Below are 20,854 nucleotides of genomic sequence, written 5' to 3'. Positions count from 1 at the left end.
GTTTGTCAGAGCCATTAGCTACCCTGATATGCACTGGTGCATGCCAAACTCTCAGTTGAAGTTAGCTACTCTCTGGTCCAACCTCTCTGCACCACTGAGCCACACTGGCCAGGCAAGATGTTTCTACTTTTAAAAATTAGTCAATTAGTTTTTATTTTTTAAATTAGAAAATAATTTTAAAATACACACAAAAAAGATAAAACACATATTCCCATAACTCAATGTGATCAAATCTTAACATTTTGCTGTATTTGATTTATGTTTTTTTCCTAAAGAAATAAAGCATTATGGATGAAACTGAAAAGAAAAAAAGAAAATGTTGCATCTAAAGCACTTAGCATAGTGCCTGGCATATGCAAAGCAGTCAGAAATGGTCAGTAATTCCTTTTAAAGTTTTATTTTGAAATATGTTTACAGTTACAGAGAGTTTTAAAGTCAGTGGGGACATTTCTTGTATACCCATCACCCAGCTTTCTCTAATGTTAACTTCTTGCTTAATCATGGTATAGTTATCAAAGAAATTAGAATTGGTGTAATGCTATTAGCTAAACCACAGATTTATTTCAGATTTCACCAGTTTTTCTACTTATGTCCTTTTTCTGTTCCAGAATCCAATCCAGAATACCATGTTGCATTTAGGTCAGCTAATTTTTAATCATTCATTCATTCAACTGCCAACGATTAGTCCAAGACTGGTGTTCTGCGTAGCAGACAATGCCAGGAGCCCCTGTACTATGTACTATGACAATAATCACAGATCTCATTTTTGAAAGCTTGCCACATGTTGTACAAAGAACTTTCTATCTTCCCCAGTTAATTAGTACAACAATCCTATATGTTGATTATTATTACTCCCATTTTGCAAATGGGGAAACAGAGGTGTGGAGAGATTAACTGAGGTCACACACCTGGCAGAGGGCAGAGGTAGGATTTGAATCCAGGTAATTTGCCCGAAGTCATGCTCCTGACAATACCCCATGCCTTTCATGAGGCTGCTCTAGAAAAGAGGGGAAGTCGATGCATCAGCACAGACTTTCTGGGGCAGGTGTAGCAGGCAGGAAGGCTTCCTGGTGGAGGCACCCGTCTGGAGTTCAACCTCTGTTTCCCTTTGGCTCTCTCACCACCTGCTTTCTCAGGGCTTCCCTCCCTCTTTCCCCTGGAGCCTTAGACTAAGCCTAACCCTCAGAGCCCCAAGAAGGTGACCTGCAGACACTCAAGCCCCAGGGTGTGGCTCTGCCTCAGCCTCCGGGCATCCCACCCCAGCCGGCGGAGGCAGGTGGCCCACACTCATAGCCCCGGATGTTAATTTAGAGCCACTATTTTGGTTCCCGCTGACAGTGCATGAGCAAGAAATAGCTACAAGGGCTGAGTTGTCAGGCACCGGGGGGATCCAAGAGAACTGGGGTGGGCAGATTGGGCTGCCAAGCGGGGACTAGCTTTGTCTGCTCTGGATAATTATGGGCCTCAACAACCTGAGGACGGACTGAGAATTATTTTCAACCCCTAGGTTGGAGCGGGACTCTGCCTGTTCGGGCACAGCGGCAACAGCCCTTCTGCCATCTTCCAGCTTTGGCAAAGGCCCAGAGAGCACCGACAGCCAGCTGGGACTAGGGCCAACCAAATGCTGCAGGGAGGAGAGCAGAGGAGCTGGCTGGGCAGTACCTGCCCTTTGAGGCCAGAGCCCAGAGAGCCCAGATCCAGGACGCAGTATTTCAGTCCCATTTCACCTTCTTCTCTGAGCCTCCATTTGTTCATCTGTAAAATGAGGATATCAATCCCTACATCCCAGGTCAGCCAGCCTGTGTTTGTACAGTTTATAAATTGCAGAAGGAATGAACGGGGGCTGAAACACAGCCTGCGCCCAGTGCCTCAGTTGAGCACCCGGACTTGCAGCTCTGTCTGCTTGGAAGAGACACCTTTTCCTTGACCAAGCCCAGGATTCCTCAGCCTGGTTTGCGCTGAGGGGCCACTAGATTTGTACAAAGAAAAAGCACTTGCCTTCTGGAAAGAGACCAGATGGCAGAGAAGGGGGAAAGCCCCGTAAGCCTCCAGAGAGCCTTGGTGAGGAGGAGGGAGGGGAGTCAGAGGTGGCCCAAGGGGACAAGGTGAACTGGGAAGACAGTGTCAGGGTAACCAAGCGGTGAGATGCAGCAGGTGGAGCTTGGAGGAGAGCAGGTCCCCTCTGGAGGAAGGGCAGCTGGGATCTGCTCCTCCTGGAGGCTCTTCGAGAATGCTGAGTGGCAGTGGCGCCATCCTGTGGCTGCTGGTCCACGGAAACACAGCTGCACCTAAGGCAGGGCTATAGCCAGAGAGGGGTTCCCTGGGGAGGGGCACGCAGCCCAGGGAAAGCCTGGCCCGAGACCGAAGTTGGAAGAGGAGGATAAGGCCCAGGCGATTGTAATCCAGAGCGATAGGAGGTGTCCTAAGAGGTGGCAGGACACCGTGGTAGCCCGCGAGCAGCACTTCTCTCAGGCCGGGGGTCTAGGAGAGCTTCCCAGGAGAGATGTCTAAGCTGAAGCCCCGAGGAGACCGCAGTGGAGAGTGGGGAGAGTGGTGCCTTCAGTGATGCAACTGGGAGCGGGTGCCCGTTAGCAGAGGTCCGAGAGTGTGGTGCATTCTGGGAACTGCAAGTAGGTGTACTGTTTCTTAATGATGTGGTATGCATGAGAACGAATTGCAAGAGATATGGCTGGAGGTCTGAGAACTTCTCAGTTAACGAAGCATCTTTATACTTCATCAAGGTCTTTGTACTTCGGGGCTGTAAGCAGAGGAGTGACGTGGTCAGAGTTTTATGTTGGTCAGATGTTGGCATGCCACATGGAGACTAGGGGGCCCAGGCTGGAGGCAGAGGTTGTTGTAAGAATCCAGGTGAGAGGTGAGCTTGGCTTGAACTAGAGTAGTCACAACAAACATGAAGTGAGCAGATCCAAGTTGTATCTGGGAGGAGGAATCGATAGGCTGATTGGATGAGAGGCAGGAGTCCAGGTGACACCCATCACTGACATGAGTAACAGTGGCTGTCAGACTCAGAGGAGAAGTAGTCCGGGTGGAGGGGTGATGGAAAGTTCAGCTGCGTTTGAAGTTCAAGGGCAGTATTCACATGGAGGTGGCCAGTGGGATACAGAGGCTCTGAGCTCAGAAGAGAGAACTGGGCCGGCCACGGGGATCTGGGAGTCATCAGCCCAGAGATGTGAACTGAGGCTGTGGGAGCAAGAGGACCGCCCCCCCTGCCCAGGAGGGCAAGGACACTGAGGGGGAGAAGAGGCAGAGGACAGAACCCTAAGGAACGGTGGCCTTTAGGAGTCAGCTGGAGAAGGCAAGGGCTAAATAGGGGCAACCAGAGAGGGAGAAGGAAACGCAGCCCAATTATAATCCTCATAACACCTTGTACCACGTACAGGTGAGGACACTGCAGGCTTTAATATGGTTTTCTTAGGGCACAAGTACAGAGAAACTCAGAGCTAAATGTCTTGCTCCATCATATAACCACCTTTCACCTAGGAGTCCTGGGGTATCTCCTCCTCAACCCCTGTCCTCCTGTTTAATCCTCAGTTTTCTAGGTGGTGTAATTTTGAAAGTAGAGTGTAAATGAAAAGATGGACAGGATTCAAGAGGTGCTATTTGCACAAAGTGAGTTGTGGAGGGGGTATTTTGTTTGGTTTTATTTTTTATATTTAGAGAGAGAGAGAGAGAGAGAGAGAGAGGGAGAGAGAGAGAGAGAGAGAGAGAGAGAGAGATATCAAAGTAAGAGAGACATATTGTTCAGCTGCCCCCACCCATGCACCTGACTGGGGATCGAACCCATGACCTTCCAGTGCACAGGATGATGCACCAACCAACTGAGCCACACTGGCCAGGGCCTCATAGTGAAGACAGTGATGCATCGAACTTTGGTCTTTACTCAGGCAACCTGGCTCTTGGTGATGGTAGGAGGAGGACAAGATGAAGAAAGGTCAGCTAATTCTCCGCACTTGTACTCCACGCCTTCCTCTTGCACCCAAGGTCGGTATCACTAATGGATCCTCACCTGCCCTCCTTCTTCATGAAGCCTTGACAGGGACTCAGACCCCGTCTCCAGGCTGCCATCACACCGCATCCGAGCCGGCAAGCCTTCTGGAATATCGTGGCCACCACCCCACAAACCACCAGAAGGTCTCTTTATTATGATGAACCTTTTATTATAGAGACAGACTGAACTCTTTTGCATAAAGAATCTCTGGATTGGGTCAGGGAAATCCACCTGCTAAAAGGGAACCAACCAGCTCTCCCTGCCTCTGCCTCAGCTAAGCCCCACTTGCTAAGTTCATCTCAAGGTCACAGGAAACAGCAGAGGCTGCTGTCCCCAGGGCCAGGCTGGTGGGTGGGGCCACGCTAACCAGAGGGCCAGGGCTCCTGGCTGTCCACCAGGTCAGAGTCGCCCCGTCTCCCGCCCCAGTCGGTTGTCCAGAACCTGGAGCTGCCGGAGGAAGCCCGAGTTGGGGCAGATATCACGGTGGGTCTGCACCGTCTGGATGGCCTCCACCAGTGTCATGTTCTCGTAGATCATGAGGAAGGCCAGGACGACCGTGGCGGAGCGGCTCACCCCCATGGCGCAGTGTACCAGCACGCGGCCTGCAGGGAGACCCGACCTCGCGTCAATTACCTGGCCAGCCTCCAGCCCACCTATCACAGTATCCGAGAATGCTGACACTGTGTCCGGTGTCAGCTGGGGCAAAGGAGGCCCAGAGAGGGAAAGGAACTGGCTCAAGGTCACACAGTAAGTTAGCGGAAGAGTAAGGTTAGCAGCTGGGATTCCCTTCTCCTGGTTCAAGGTGCTCCCTCTGGCATCCTTGAAACCCTGGGGAGTTGGTGGGGAGGGGGAGAAGGGGGTACTGTTGGAGTCCTCTGGGTCTGTGTCTCTCTTTCCCCCCAGTTCTGCCCTCTCCCCTGTCCCTGCAGCCCTATGCCAAGGCTTCACTTTAGAAGAGTCTGCTCAAAGCCTTTGCTAGGTCCCATGCCTGCTACCCACACCTGCTCTCTCACGGAGGGATAGGGTTATACTGATGACCACACCGGTCCTTCGTTCTGTCTGTGATTGGTGGTTGCCAGGGAGTCTCTGAAGGGCATGCTCACTAAATGGTAGTAGCTATTTGCACCATGGGTGGTGGGTGCTGGAGAGGTTTGTGGCTCAGGACACACTCCCTGTCAGTGCTGCTGGAAAATGGACAGCCCCGGCTCTCACCCACCCCACCTCCTCCCCGCCTCCTCCTTCCCCGGAGCCCACCTTGGGGAACACTGAGGGCAGTTCGGATGTATCGGGCAACAGGCAGGAAGTAGACACTGAGGTCAAAGAAGGGGTTGTCATCAGCCTCGATGCCATAGTACTCCAAGGGCATTCCGTGATAGAACTTGGCACCTGTGTCCACTTGAAACTTGCCCGCGGCAACATTCACAACATGGGTGATGCCCAGCTGGGCCAGCTTGCTCTTGTCCCGGGCTGCATACCTGGAGGGAGGGCACAGGGGAGGCTGGGAATTGGGAGGTGGGGGCAGGTCTCCCTTGGGGGGTCAGTTCTGGCTGGGCTGGAACTGTCTCCTTCCCTCCTCTGCCACTGCCATCAAGGGGAGAGGCGGGGACAGCGAACTGGTCCCCGGTGAAGGGTCTCCTCTAGTTAGAGAGTTCAAGACTCCCTTCACTCGGGCCAACTTCTCTGGAGAGCATTTTGGCCACAGGCATCAAAAGAGTTTGCCCGGCCGATGTGGCTCAGAGGTTGAGCGTTGACCTATGATCCAGGAGGTCACAGTTCGATTCCTGATTAGGACACATGTCTGGGTTGTAGGCTCGATCCCCAGTGTGGGGTGTGCAGGAGGCAGCCAGTCAATAATTCTCTCTCATCATTGATATTTCTTTTTTTTTAAATTTCTTTATTGATTACGGTGTTACATATGTGTCCTTATTCTCCCATTACCCCCCTATCTCATCATTGATATTTCTATCTCTCTCTCCCTCTCCCTTCTTCTCTGAAATCAACAAAAAATATATATATATACCTATATATATATATTTTAAATGTTCACATACTTTGTCCAGCAAGTCTCTTTCTAGGGACTTAATTAAAGAAAGAATCTGGGGGGAAATCACTAAATATCCTCTAATAGGTGACTGAGTGTGTAAGGTAAATGACATACTATGCAACCACTGAAATAGGGTAGATACAGGTGAACAAGGAAGGGTGTTCATTAACCAATGCCACCCCAATAAATGTAATTAAAAAAAGAAAAGTGTTCATGCTATATTGAGAACCTATGGAAAATGCACAATACAAAACAGAACGTTGTTTAAGAAGGTTTTAAAAATATGTAGTATGATTCCATTTAAAAAGCTTTCTGTATAAAGCAGATTACACAACAGGATTATAAAGTGATACCATTTTCTGTAAAAATAAAAAAGAAATGTGGAAAAGCATGTATGTATGTGTGTATATGTATGCACTTTTTAAAAGTCAACAAGGATTTTATTACTGGTTATCTGTAGGGAGGATAGCATAGTTGCCATATTGTGAACAACATCCCTATTCTCTAAGTATTAAGGAAAATTTCTAAAATCCACATATATTGATCCATATGTTTAAATTTTAAGAAAAAAAAAAAAGAGACAGAGTTCTACTCTCTCTATGTACCCTATGTAACTCGTGTGTGTCGCCAGAATGTTCCTGGCATCACTATTCATAATAGCCAGCAAGTGGGAACAACTCAAGTGTTTGTGTACAATAAAATGGATAAACTATGTGGTATTTGTACAGTCAGATATTTTTACAGCAATAAAAATAACACGGGTGAGTCTTACAATTTCGCACAAATTGTGTCACGCACAAAACACACACAATGTGATTCCATTCACCTAACTTTAAAAGACAGACTAAACTAAGTGTAGGGTTAGGTATATGGATGGTAAAAGTATAAAGAAAAGCAAGGAAATAATTACTTCAACACTTAGTGGCTGTCCACAGGGAAAGAGTTAGAGCGAGAAGCGTTCAGAAGGTATTTCTGAGGCACAAGTAATGTCCTATTTCTTGCCCTGGGCGGTGAAACTGTTCATATACGTACACTCTATGCACTTTTCTTATGAGTGTTCTACTTCCACAATTCAAAAAGCAATGTCTATAACAGGGAAGAAACATGTGGAAAGAGATGATGGGAGGCAACGGGGTACCACCTGTGCCCCTGGAGGGCTCTGGGAGAGGCTCCCCTTCTGCTCCCCACTCTCCCACGTGGGTCGGACTTACGCATCTCCCAGGAAGAGGTTGGGCCAGACCTCATCGATGTGGCTCAGCATGGCGGCCCGACGGACCCACAGCAAGCGCTGCAGTGAGGACAGCGTGGGCGGCTGGTAGGGGGACACAGAGACTGTTCCGTGGATCTTGGGTCTCCGGAGGTCCTGCTTTTGCAGGGAATCCATCCTGGAACAGGGTGGACACCGCGGTGGCTAGAGGCATGCTCCCAGAAGGTGTGTCCGGCTCACCCAGAGGCCCAGGTGGGACTGGGCTGGTGCGGGAAGGGCTTCAGCTAGTTGGTGTGAGGCTATTAACCGACTCAGCTGGGCTGAGGCCTAGACCCTTTCCCCAGGAACAAGGGCATCAACCTCTTGTTACCCTCTCTCCCACCCTCTCCAGAGGCCCTTGAGGTCAGAAACTTTGGCCCAGGGGTCCTTGGGGCTCCCTGTTTGTGGTGATGAGTCAGTGCAGATCCGACCTCTTAAGTCGCTGGCCACTTGGGACTTTGTAGGGATGGAGGCCTCGGATGGCTGTGGCCCCCCTCGGCCTGGGCAGCTCATCTCAGCCCCCTCCTCTGCTACCTCCTGGGCTGACCTCCATGTTCAGGTGCTTGGAGAGCAGAGCCCATCTCTGAGTGAGGGGCCTGGGCTATGAAGGACATCTGTTGCATTTCCATACTGAATGAGCTAATGCCTCTCACTGTGGGAGGTCCCTGTTTTACATGGGGGAAAGCTGAAGGTCAGAGAGGAAAATGTTAAGGGCCGCCCACAACCATGTGGCTGATGTGTGGCGAGGCTGTGGTTTCGATCCCGTTCTCTGACCCCGCAGCTCAGTCCCCACGTCTTCTAGTTACAACCTTTGGGGACTCCAGAGCGTGGTCACTAGCCCACTCAACTCTACAGGGAGCCTGGTGCTGCTGGTACGCATGTGCCTGTAAGTCCTGGGACTTTCCTCCTTACCCCGATGACTCGGGCCAGCGCTGCGGGTCAGGCCTCACCCAGTTGGGGTGAGTTGTCTCAGGAATCAGCTGGCTGAGGGGGTCCGGGCCCCTGCTGAGCTGAGTGGTCAGTGGCACCAGAACGTGAGTCTGGTGTCGTCCTGGGAAGGAGTGCCTATCTTGGCTAACTGCCCCTGGCCCTCTCAACCAGTAACTAGGGAAGGTACACACTGGAAAAAACATCTTTTCTCTTTGGCAGGCGGTGCCAGGACCAGAGAGAGAAACAGGCACCCAGGAGGCCACTGGCTTGGCCAAGCTCACCCAGCGGGCAGCCGGCGGGCAGGGCGGAAGTGAAGACCCGGTTTTCCCCCTCATCCCCCACTGTGACCTCTCAGGGCAGGCTGAGTGGCCTGCCACCTACCTAGGGCATGGTCTAGGGCCGGGAGTGGGGGAGTGAGGGCAAGGACAGGGCTAAGCACATGAGCGGAATGGGGCTGGGGCAGGTTCCGCCCAGAACACAAATGCTGTGAAGCGGTTAGAATTCCAGGCCTCCTCTTGGAGCCCACGGGGGTGGGGTTGGAGGGTGGGGGGACGGGGGCGCTGAGAGCAGACCTCGGCCCCTGTAGGGGGGAGCGCAGTCCCTCCAAACCCCAGGCCTTCTCCAGGCTGGGCATCTCTTTGGGATTAAAGGCTCTTAGGCCTGGAACTCCCCACGGAGAGGGGAAGCTGCTGCCTGAAGTGGTGGGAAGAGAACCTGCGAGAGGGAGGGAGGAGAGCCTGGCCTCAAGCAAGTCTTTGCTTCAGTCTTGGCCACATTTCTCTTCCCATGTTAAATGCCCTGGGGTTGCCCGACCCAGGAGTCTGTAGGGGTCTGACCTGAGAAAGAGAGGAGGGGCTGGGTGTGCAGCAACTACAGCGTAGAGAGTGGGGTAGTGTGTTAGGATGGGGTACGCCCCCGGGCTCCAGAATCATCCAAAAGCCACACTGGTCTGAAGCTGCCAGCTGGTGCTTGAGCCCCAGGCAAGGCAGATGGGGCTTGGGGAAGTCGGGCAGGCGCGGGCTCAGGCCTCTGAGCTTGGCATGGGGTAAGGTTGCCCCCCAGTGGCCAGTGGGTGCCTCGCAGCCCAGCTGTGCCTGGGAGCAGGCAGCCAGGCTTTGGATGAGGGAGCTGGACCCTGCTCCTCCAGAGGCTCCTGGGCAGAGAGGAGACAGCAGAGGAATCAAGGATCTGGGGTTCCTCAGCCACAGCCCCCCCTCAGCCTCCTAGGGGACCTAGGCCCAGGTCTCGAGAATGGCACCTTTCCCTTGGACTAAGGGGTACTCCTTGTCAGACCCCATCTAGGGCCTCCCTCCTGATGCTCCTGGAGGGATCCCCCACCTGTCTACCCCATCCCGCTTTGCCAGCGGAGGCAGGCCAGCCCCTGTGGGAAGTGCCTTCCATGTATTAGCTCACAGCGGCCCCACTGAGGACACTGGCTCAGAGACGTGCGCACAGATGCAAGCACCAGGCCTAGGAACTCGGCCCAGGTCTGCCCTCCTCCAAGGTCTGCACGCTGGGTACCAACCCACCGGCAGCTCACTGTGGGCAGCCCCGTGCCCAGTGACACATTCTTCACGCTCCAGGCACAACCATGGGCAGGGAGTTGGTGGCTGCAGCAGCTCCCCTGGTTTCTGCCACCCACAGACCTGGACTGCCAAGGACCCGCCCAACACTTCCTCCCACATCTCCTCGGCCCCCTGGGGGTGACGCAGGGCCCAGCTCCGTCAGGGACAGGGCCGGCGTGGCTGCTCTCCCCATGCACCCGGGGCCTCCCTCCTGCATCTCCCCCTAAGCTAACCGATGCCTCTGTAGGCACCTGCTCTGCCTGCTCTTGTGTCGCTGCTGATTGCAAGTTCACACACTCCTGCCTTTGCATCTCTCCTCCTTGCTTTCCCGCGGCCTCCGTCTCCCACCCTCCCCGGGAGCTGGGCTGCTCCACAGCCTCCCAGCAGCCCTGCCTGCTGGTGGCCTCGGACCAGGCCAGGCTGTCTCAGGGCAGCAGCTGTTTGCCACCCACTCCTCGCACGGCCCCAGGAGCTCTCCCCCTGCTCTTCCCTGCTGCTCACTCTCGCTGCCCCTCCTCCCCCGCAGACAGACCAGGTGGGATGTGGCCATGGGACAGGGGGGGGCAGGACAGGTGGGGTGGGAGATCTCTCTCTGAGGAGTCTGGCGAAGGAAGCCTAAAAGAGGTGTTCGTGGGCTGCCAGTGGTGAGCGGCCGGTGGGTTGGTACCCAGCGTGCAGACCTTGGAGGAGGGCAGACCTGGGCCGAGTTCGTAGGCCTGGTGCTTGCATCTGTGCGCACGTCTCTGAGCCAGTGTCCTCGGTGGGGCCGCTGTGAGGATCCCACGGGGTAATAAATGGAAGGCACTTCCCACAGGCTCTGCCTCACGGTAGATGCCCAATAAATGGGACATCTGACTGTTATCACCACTATTATTACTGTTACCTATTCAAGCCTGAGCCATATCCCGGGCAGAGGGTAACTTCCCATGGGACAGTGAGGCATGGTCTTTATCTCTGTGTTTCCTGATGTCTCTTTCTCTGTCTGGCCACGATTATTGTTATATTCACCTCTCACTGAGGATGTACTATGTACTTAGCTCTGGACAGCCAGAACTAAGTGTTTACATCTTCTCCTTGAATCCGCACAGGACCCTGATGAAGCAGGTAATAATCATTATCCCCATTTTACAGGGGAGGAAACAGACTCAGAGAGATTCAGCAATATACCCAAGGTCACACAGCCAATAGCACGGGAGACAGGATTCAAGCTCAGGTCTTTCTGGCTCTGCTATGCTTTGTCTGTGCCTTTATCTGACCAGTCCATCCCCCCAATCTAACCCAGTCCCCCCTGCCCCCACCACAATACACGCAGGCCCAAGTGCCCTGGCCCTCACTACCCAGCAGGCTCTGTGCACCCCCTGAAATAGGGGCACTCACCCACCTGCGGGGGGATCTGGCCCAGGCTCCGGTCTTTTCTGACAGGCACGTTGTGCTGCTGACTTCCAGCCGCTTGTCTCTGCGCACTTGCTGCTGTTTCTATTTTTGATTTGAGTTTAATTATAAAGCATGATGTGCTGCTCCCCCTCTCTGGCCTCTCCTGCCACTCCCCGCTCCCCCACTGGTCCCATGGCATGGTCAGGGCCACACCCAGCCAGGGCACTTGCAATCTCCTGCGGCATGCGTGGATGTGTATGCTGGTTGTGGGCAGGGAGAAGGAAGATCCAATAAGCCATTGTAAAAGCTCCCTTGGCCTCCAAGGGGGGTGTGGAACATGGGCAGAAAGTTGAAGCTGGAAGGATCCTCTCTGGAGGAGGATGGGGAAGAGAGCAGCCCAAATCACACACAAACCAGCGGGATCACCAACATCAGCACCCAGGCCCAGCGCCTTTAGTTGAGGGCTAAGGATTACATTAAGGTCAGAAGACTCGGGCTGAGGGAAGTGGGAAGACAGACAGACACAGGGGTCAGTGGGGTTCAGAGCAGGTCTTCCGACGCCCTGGCCCGGCTGTCAGAAGCTGTGTCCGGAAGCCCCTCTGCCCTCTGCCGAGTTCCTCCTTCCCCCAGAGGCATTCCGCCCCAGGTCCCACTTCCCTGTGGCCAGGGAGACGGTCCTTAGGGCCCTCCTAAGGTTAACTGGGATCAGCTTGAGACCTTGGATTTGGGCTTATTAAGAACCCCCCTCCCCCACCCCTGCTCTCCAGAGACCCTCCTCATATACCCAAACCTCAGTGCTCTCCCCACTCACTCTCAGGTACCATGCGCACACACCTGTGCACCCCCTCAGCCACGCCTACAGGGTCTCTGAAGTCTGGGCTCCAGGGAATAAGGCCCAGCCCCTGCTGGGGCTCCCTGCGCCCAGGGAGAGCTGGTGGAGGCAGCTGTGGACAAGGGCTACCCTGGACAATTGCAATCTCCTCGGCTCTCCTCCTGTACTCCCCCCACCCCACTCCCTCCAGCCCTCAGGGCCCATTCCCACCTGCGGGGACTGAAGACAGTGGCTGAGAGAAAGTGCAGGCAGCCCGAGGAGGCGGAAGGAGTAGCAGGCTGTAGGCCGGACCCCACGCTGGGCTCTTACCGTCTTCTGGGTGTCCACCGGGGCCAGAGCCCCCAGCAGCGCCAGCAGGGCCAGTGCCAGGGTGGCAAGGTGGCAGAGCCCCGTGGCAGGGAGCAAGGACCAGCTCTGGGGGAGAATGAGCTCCATGTCACAGGCAGGTAAGCCAAGGCCAGGTTGGCTGGGGTCACATCATTAGCTCAGGATAGGAGCTGCCACCGAAACCTGCTTCTGCTTCGAACCCTCTGGGTAAGGTCAAGAGGGCACCGGTGCTGGGAGAGATGAGGAGGCGGGTTTGGGGCCCGGGGCTCCCAGCCCCTCATTTTGCAGAGTGCCCCGCCCCAGGGCTGCGGTGTATGGCTGCACGGGCTGCACACTGCACAACACCCGGGGCCTCCAGTTGCACAGACTATTTGGGGGATGCACCCCCAGGAACTGTGCAGTGCTGTAGCTCAGATGACTCCCCCAAAGCCAGCTGCCTGATGGGAAAATGCTGAGGTTTAGGGTCAGGGTATTTGAGAGCCTCAGGCCTAGGAAGTGGGGTGACTGGGCCTGATCAGAGAGCTGTTGCTCTGCCAGGCTCCTGAAGCCGGTTTAGAGGAAAGAGCAGGGCGGGAGCACGCATTCCGGCCCTCCTCCTGGCTCCCCGAGCTCAGAGCTCACCACAACAGCTTCCCACTCAGCCCAGCCCCAGGCCTAGGCCCAGCTCCAGCTATAACCCTCATTTCCCCCCATTACACTCACCCCCAAATTCCAAACCTAGCCCTCCGTCCGGCCCTAATCCCCATCCCCAAAATGCTCACCCTCCTGGCAGCATGTGTGAAGGGGTCAAATCGCTAATGTGAGCCCCCCCCCCGACCCCCACTAGGTTGAGCTAGCTATGCATTCAAAGACCAAGGCAGCGCTTCTGAGTGGGGGCCGGGGGAGGATTCAGGCCGTGCTCTTAGCAGGAGGAGAAAGCTGTTGCTCTTCCAACTCTCAGGAGAGCCTCTGCCAGCCACCCATCCCCACCGGCAGCCCCTGTGAGCCACTGGGTGGGGCGGCACAGCCAAAGTCAAGGTGAGGAGAGCCGAGGGAAGGAGCTGGCTAGCAGGAGCTAGAGGCAGGCCCAGGGTGTGGACAGCGGCTCTGGAGGCCTAACCCCCCAGCTGATGGCACTCAAGGGGGATGTGATGTGGGGGAGGTGGGCTGTTGGGACCAGCTGGGGACAGACGCAGCCTGGGTGTGGTGGGAGAAGGGCAGTGGGTACTCTGCAGCGCCCTCACAATCCTGGAGCCACGCCAGGAAGAGACACCCTTGCCTCCTCCCAGTGAGCTGGAGGAAAAGCCATGGCGGATGCCGGAGAAATGGAAGCAGTGTGTTGCTGGGGTATCCCGACTCTGTCTGCTAGGCAGCGGGGGACCCGGGCCTCCAGCAGGAGGGGAGGGGCTTGCAGAGAGGGGGTGTTAGGGATCTGTTCCCCTTGTGCTATTGCCCCACATGCGCTGAACACAGAACAAGAGGCAGGGAAATGGAAGCAGGAAGGAGTCTGAATAGACTTCTGTAAGACCTTTATGTCCTAAAGGGGTCCCGGAACCAGAGAGGAGGGAGGTTAGGGAGAGTCCTTCTATTGATCTGAGATCAGATTGGGCGGCAGGGGTGGGGGCAGGTAGGGCACGGGGTGCTGGGTGGAAGGAGAGGATGGATTGGCATGATGACAGGAGAACTTCACATCAGCAGGGCTGTGTGCGGAGGGCATGGCTGGTGGCAGCACCTGTTCTCCTTCCCCACGTGGGGATGGTGAGGCCGGGCTGAGGTGAGAATTAACGGAACTTAAGCAATAGCTGCAGCCGCACTTTCCCCCAGAGCTGAAGCTGTGGGAAGATCCAGACAGTCCATGGTTCCAGGACTGGCTGGGCTGCTGCCTATGTGGGGGAGGGGAGCCCCCACAGGCTTTTGGCCAAGGAGGCAGGGCAGGTCAGCATCAAGACCAGGTAGGAAGGCCTCACCTCTTCCATTTTAAGCTTTCCAGCCCTTTCTTTCCTAGTCTTTCCATCCTCTCTGGGGTCTGAAGAACCTGGGTAGGCTGGGAGACAGAGGGCCATACTGGAGGCTGATCTTGGCTGGGCCCTGATAAGGCCTTGGGTTAGTGAGGGGCCCAGCAGGTTGGAGAGTGGGCCAAGCCCCTTTCAACCCTCAGTTCCAGCCAGTCAGCCCTAACAACTACCTCTCAACTGTCCCACCCCATGTCCCCCAGCCACCCGCACCTGACCTTTCACTCCCAGCCCTCACTGGCCTCCCCCTTCCTGTTCCCTGCCCAGCTCTCAACTGGCCTCTCACTTCTAACTGCACCCAGCCTTGTTTCTCCCTTGTTCCCTCACCCTGCCCAGCCCTCACCTGGCCCCTCAGCTCCGGCCTGCACCCCGCAGCTTCTGGTCCAGCTGGCAGAGCTGGTGAAGGAAGCCTCGGTTGGGGAAGACCCATCGGTGCTGCCTCACGGTGACCACTGCCTGGCGCAGGGACATCTGCTGGTGCAGCATGAGGTAGGCCAGGACCAGGGTGGCGGAGCGGCTCACGCCCACCACACAGTGCACCAGGACCTTGGCTGAGGGAGACATCCTGGTGAAAGAAGACCCTTTCCCGCCAGCAGGCCCACCCAGGGGCCGGGGTGGGGGCCCACGTTCCTCTCCCCGCTCTGCCTGGGGTGTACTCTGTGCCCAGCCCTGGCCAAGGCATTCAACATTTAGGGACCTCAGTGCCTTGACCTGTCAAATGCGTAGACCCACTCCTATTGAGCCTCATGGAACCTGTCATTATGTTTGGTGGGAAGACGGTCAACGTGGACCCCTTGGGCTGGGGCCCAAAGTCCTTAGCATGGCGTATAAGACCCTCCATGAAGTGGCCCCAGCTGATCCTGCAGCCCCATCTCAGGCTGCCCCACCCCAGCCTTCAGCTCTAGCAGCGCAGCGTCACTTCCAGCTCCTTGAAGCCGTCCTGGTCTCTGGCCTCCAGCCTTAGCACATGCTATTCCAACGCCTTGTAAATCTTCCCCCCTGCTCTTGGGCTGACTCACATCTACTACTCATCTGTCAGGGTTCAGCTTCTTTGCAGAGGCTTTTCCTGACCACTCATGGTGTCGCCTGAATCATGGAGCAGCTCATCCTTTCTGCACGTGGCCCGGTGAATACTGCTGCAGCGGGAAGTCGCCCTGCCCCCCCTGATCCTCTGCCCTGAGCACCCCTGCCCTGTGTTCCCTTAGCTCTTCACATTTCCCCACTCCTTCGCGCAGCACTCGTACTACTTCACGCTTTGACTGTCTTCCCACCAAACGTAACGACAAGTTCTGTGAGGGCAGACACCCTGCCTGGCCTACGTGTGAATTCCCAGCACCTAGCTCAGTGCCTGGCACAGAGAAGATAGTAAATAGCTGGCGAGGGAATGGATGGAGAACAAATGAATGTCCGAGTGTTTCGCGTATTAAGAAGTGCTGTGAGGCACAGTCTTATCTCTCCCATCGCACAGATGAGAAACTGAAGTCCAGAGAGGGACGCTGGCTCGCCCAGGTTCCAGCGGCCAGGGCCACGGCGCTCCCCCAGGATCAACACAGAACAGGGGCCCAGCTCCCCCAGGGCCCGTGTTGCCTGCTGGGTGCTAGGAGGTTTTTTCCATTTGAAAGTACTTATGGCCTACACCAGACATCCGGGCACCAGGCGGCGGTTTCTGAAGGCTGAGTGCTGCAGAGGAAGAGTTGTTTTGCAGTTTGGGAGGCCTGGCTTCCAGGGCTGCTCCTGCCCCGCGGCATGGCCTTGTATCCTAGGCCTCAGTTTCTCCATACGAGAAGCTGTGCAGTTGGATAAGTCGCTGGAGCACTGAGCAGACAATTTAAAAAAAAAAAAAACCTGATGGCTTTTTAAAAACTAGGGATGGTTGGGGTCCTCCTCTTAGGCCTCGGGGAGGCCCCAGGGCGGCTCTCTCTGTGGAGAGCGCAGCGCCTCCTCCCCGCTTTCCTCCGGCTGCCTTCTCCTTGCTCCCTCCTTCTCCCCGGCCCTTCCTTGGCCTCTGCGGCTTGTTCCCTGAGCCCATTTCTTCTACGGCTCACTCCCCCCTCTGTGACTTTCTAGATAAACTTCCTCTCACAGTTTGGAAAAAATAAAAATAAAAACTAGGGATGGGAGGGCACTGATGTTTGAGGGGAAACTGGACATCCCCCCACGACTGGACAGGATGGACCTGAGATCAGACCCCAAGTCCTACCCCCAGGTGTGCTGAGGCCGCGGTGAATGAAGTCAGCTGCGGAGGAGAAGTAGGCACTGATGTCGAAATCGGGGAGGTCGTGGGCTGGCACCCCCAGGTAGCTCACGCTGCTGCCGTAGAAGTCGGGGCCGCCCTGACAGTAGAGGCCTCCGTGGGCGGCGTTCAGCACGTGGGTGATGCCCAGCTTCCAGAGCTCAAAGCGGTTATTGGCTGTGGCCCTGGGGAGCGGAGGAAGGGGGCTGGCTGCTGGCTGGGCCATGGGGTCCAGGAGGGAGGTTTTGTCAGGCCCCCTACTTCAGAGGGATGGAGCCATTAGGGTCCAAAGGAAGGCGGAAGGAACCCAGCAAGCTAGAGCTGGATCCACAGCGCACAGGCCAACCCTCAGAGCTTTTGGTGGGAGAGCTGGTGGGATAGGAAGTTATCTCTAGCCCCTCTTTGCTTCCTGAGGTCATGTGCCCCTGCTGGCTGGGACAGAAAGGAAAGGATTGCCTCACCCCTGGGACGGAGCACCCCGCCCTTCCTGCCCCAGGCCTTCCCACACGCTTCCGGCCTCTACTGGCCACTGCCTCATACCTGCTTCTACTCTGCAAATGTTTAGGGGTGACAACTTTCCTGATTCACCTTTAGTCAGGCCTCCTCGCCCACTGTGACCCGAGGAGAGAGGCTGGGACCAGGAAGGGAATCTCTCTGTCCAATCCACTTCATACCCCACGTCACCATTCCCCAGGCCTCTGCCCCTGAAACGCCCCAATTTTCCTGGATATGTCAGCAGACTCCAGGAATTTCTGGGAGCTCCCCTCTTTCAGGCAGGCAAAGTCCCCACTCCCCCTGGTGGCCGCATATGATCACTGCACACAGGACTTCTGGAGAAAGTCCCTGGTCTAGAAAGCTCAGTGCAGAACTGTTTCCCCGTGTTCCCATCCCGCTCCTATCTCTGGTAAAGAGCCCAGGAACTGTCTGTTCCTGTTCCCACCCCCGCACCCCTCAAGCCAGCTACTACTCACGCATCTCCGATGTAAAGGTTGGGCCAAACTTCGTCCGCCCGGTTGCAAGAAGAGATTTTCCCTGCCCTCAGGAGCTCCTCCAGTTCCACAACACTGGGGCAAGGTGTGGCTTCCGTATCTCCCCACAGCTCCAGGAGCGAGGCCTCAGCCATGGGCCAGCCCACCCACTCCCCTGTCTCTGCAGTCACTCCTCTCGGCCTCTCCAGTGTCATTTCTCCTTCCGGAGATTGGCAGGGACAGGTGGGACAAAAAGAAGTGACTCAGCAAGTCACCGGGGCCTCCAGAGGGAACAGGACATTTTCTTCCCCAAGTCACCCCCGCCAACCCCAAACTCCATTGACCACATGGAATCAGACATACCTCTGCAAACCACTTTATCTCAGTTTCTTCATCTGCAAAGTAAGGATAAAATTGCACCTACCTCAGAGAATTGGGAAGATCTGCCCTGGCTGGTTTGGCTCAGAGGATAGAGTGTTGGCCTGTGAACTGAAGGGTCCCGGGTTCAATTCTGGTCAAGAGCACAAGGGCATGTACCTTGGTTGCAGTCTCCTCCCCAGCCTGGGCCCTGGTCAGGGCTCCTGCAGGAGGCAACCAATCTCTCTCTCTCACATCGATGTTTCTCTCTGTATTTCCTTCTCTCTTCCACTCTCTCTCTAAAGATCAATGGGAAAATATCCTCAGGTGAGGATAAAAAAAAAAAAAGAAGAAGAAGAATTGTGAAGATTTAATGAAACAAAGGATGTTCTGTTTCTAACACATAATATATGCTTAAGAAACATTTCTGGACAGGTTAAGAAGCCCGAAAAGGCTATTCTGTTCTGAAGACTGAGTTAAAGTAGAGATGCAGGGTGGAAAGGAGATGGTTGACTCTAAGGATCAATGATAGAAAAAGCTCTGCAGTCTGGGTCAGAACTGCATGGCTGTTGGATTCTCCAGATTCTAGGGCTCAGAAGAAGTTTCCTGACTTGCAGAGTCAGAGAACTGTGGAGAGTAGGCATGGAAGACCTCATCTGAAGGGTACCCACAGGGTTCATGAGTGAAGGTTTGAACAGTGATTTTGTCATGCAGATGGCTGATTTCTCAAAAGAGAAGTCTGAAATGGGCCATGTATGTCAAAGGGAAGAAAGAAGGGAAGTGAATGTTGCCCTAGACTTTCTGAAGAGCCTAAGGGCCTGTCATCAGAAACATTTTTTGAGTTGGGAGGGAGAGTCCTCTAATTATAAGGGCTTTTGTCTCCACAACAGAAACTGAGAAAGGTCTATATGGGTCCTTCTCCCAGAGCTAGGTATTGGCATGAGATGAGATGACTTGCTGGCTCCCAGATGACTTCAGGAAGGTCCTGATGGGGCAGGGGAAGAACCAGCGGCAGTAGGAAGCCTCCCTGCTGTCCTGGCCTTGAGGCCAGCTTGAGGGTAAAGTCCACACCAGGACATCCCATGTAAGCATGTCCACTCCAGAACCTGTCCCCATCCCCATCAGAGCCACTGAAGTCTGTCTTGCACTGGTTGGGAAAGCAAGGCCAAGGAGGGGCTGGGGCCCAGGTCACAGATGGTTTTGGACTTGGTTGATGCCAGTGCTAAGCATAGGTTGGGGAGTTCCCACGGGGCAGGGTAGTATAGTGGAGTGAGAAGAGCATGAGTAGGAATACTGGCTTTGGCACATATTAACTGCAATAATTCAGACAAGTTTCTTGGCCGTGTAGAGTTGGCACAAGGATTAAGTGAGATATTTCTATGGCATTTGGCATAGGGACTGTCGGAGAGTAAAGGGGCAATAAATGGTAACAAGGATCAACGGGAGTTGGCTCTTGGAGAGGATCTGGCTCCCGAATTAGGGTAATTTCCCCTTGTCCTCAAACCCCATTTACCAATCCTCTGGGCCCCTCCCCATCTTAACCAGCCTTATCTCCTTTGGCCTTATCTTCTCGCTTTGGGCCTGACGCATGCGCTCCTGGGTTTTCTGGCCGAGGTCCTCGCTTGCATCTTGAGCCCCGCGCCTCTTCCGGTTTTGGCCCCGCCCCCACCCGTGGGGCTCCGCCTCCCGTCAGCGGGGCCCCGCCTCCTGAAGCAGTTCCGGTTTGGTTTAAGAGCAGTTGCCCGATCCGGAGACCAGGGCAGGAGCAATGCCTGCGCGCAGCCGCCACCGCTCTCGCCTCCACTCCGGGTCCCCTCCCCGGGCTCCGCCCCCGCCGCTCGGGGCGCTCCGCTCCGGCGAGGCTCGGAGGGCCCCGGACTCCGACGGCGGCTCGGACGCCGACTCGGAGGTGGGTCCGGGCAGCCCGACTCGGACCACAGAGGTGAGCGGCGGCTGAGGGTGAAGGTTGGGGGAGTTTGGGGGCACCTGCAGCCGAGGCCGATCGGGGTGTCCGAGCGGTGAAGCCGGGGGCTGCCGAGGACTGGGGTCCGGAGGGGCCCCGGGAGGCGGTTGAGGAGCCGGGAGAGGAGCTCTAGAATGGAACCTGAGGGAAATGGAGGTTGTGAGCCGAGGGCCCGAGGGGGATGGCGATGGCCGGGCGCTGAGGGGCAAGTAGAGGCTGAGGGGCCGGAGGGAGTGGGGCGCGGAGGGAGAGGTGGCCTTGAGAGGCCAGGGCTTGAGGGTGTGAGAGCGGGGTGGTGAGAGGAGAGGGGAGGGCCCCGCGGGCTTTGGGACCGAGGAGAGATGCTCTGGGATTTGGCCGCGAGGGCGAGGGATCGGAGGAGCGGGACCTGGGCCGAGGACCGCGTGGCCGGACAGGCGGAACCGGCGGGGACTGGCGAGACAGCTGGCCGAAGTGGGGTGCTGGCAATCAGGGGAAGCATGTAGGTTCGACTGGAAGGGGACGTCTCTGGGTGGGAAGTCATCTGGCCCAAAGGGCCCGAAAAGGAGAAATGGAGTTAAAAAAGAAAAGGAGCCCTTGGGGTTCTAATTTAGGGCTTTGGCGCTTGCACGAGTGTCTCTCAAAGCCTCGACGATGACTAGGGTCGTGTGCTTGGGTGATGGGGCTTTGTGGACAGTGGATCCTTTTGAAACCTGGGGCGGGAGGGCCGGTGTTAAACACTGATTTGCCGAAAGGACTGGGGGAAATAGTGAAAAGGAAGTGATGTTAGGAAACTGCTAGTATAGTGAAAGGAGTGATTCTGGAAATAGATACCATTTGGATTTCTTCTAACAGTATGCTTCTTTTCTTCTTTGTACTTTTTAAAATTTAAGTTTATATTACATACTAGAGACGTTTAGATCTTAAGAAGATTTAATGCATTGCCTTTAAATTAAAAAAACTAAACTTGAAACAAAAATGTGGACACTTAGGTTTTACAGGTACTCAGTATTGAGCGGAGCCACTTTGACAGCTG

The 20,854-nt window shown here is 55.2% G+C and overlaps 2 protein-coding genes across 5 annotated transcripts in view; one reads left to right on the top strand and one right to left on the bottom strand.

Annotated features, from left to right (window-relative positions):
- Positions 1-4,408: 4,408 nt before the first annotated feature.
- Positions 4,409-17,930, bottom strand: LOC307112918 (dual specificity protein phosphatase 13B; the record flags this gene model as incomplete). Of its 4 annotated transcripts, XM_079794052.1 has the most annotated exons (6): positions 4,409-4,611; positions 5,264-5,484; positions 7,265-7,438; positions 11,176-11,270; positions 12,211-12,414; positions 14,274-14,492. In XM_079794052.1, the coding sequence occupies 6 exons, from the start codon at positions 14,367-14,369 to the stop codon at positions 4,409-4,411; spliced, it is 993 nt and encodes a 330-aa protein (XP_079650178.1). The 4 variants fall into 4 exon arrangements, with proteins under 4 accessions (XP_079650178.1, XP_079650180.1, XP_079650179.1 ...); XM_079794054.1 differs by lacking the exons at positions 11,176-11,270; positions 12,211-12,414; positions 14,274-14,492 and adding an exon at positions 17,523-17,930; XM_079794053.1 differs by lacking the exons at positions 11,176-11,270; positions 12,211-12,414; positions 14,274-14,492 and adding an exon at positions 8,212-8,564.
- A 1,687-nt stretch (positions 17,931-19,617) lies between these two features.
- The window catches only part of SAMD8 (sterile alpha motif domain containing 8), a 63,206-nt gene continuing 61,969 nt past the window's right edge, over positions 19,618-20,854 (top strand). Inside the window, exon 1 of the mRNA XM_079793050.1 lies at positions 19,618-19,818. Within this exon, the coding sequence (XP_079649176.1) occupies positions 19,645-19,818 (174 nt within the window). The 5' untranslated portion in view covers positions 19,618-19,644. The remainder of the gene's footprint in view (positions 19,819-20,854) is intronic.

Source organism: Cnephaeus nilssonii (assembly GCF_951640355.1).
Source record: "Cnephaeus nilssonii genome assembly, chromosome: 16".
Taxonomy (NCBI): domain Eukaryota; kingdom Metazoa; phylum Chordata; class Mammalia; order Chiroptera; family Vespertilionidae; genus Cnephaeus; species Cnephaeus nilssonii.
This window is presented reverse-complemented; position numbering and strand designations above follow the sequence as displayed.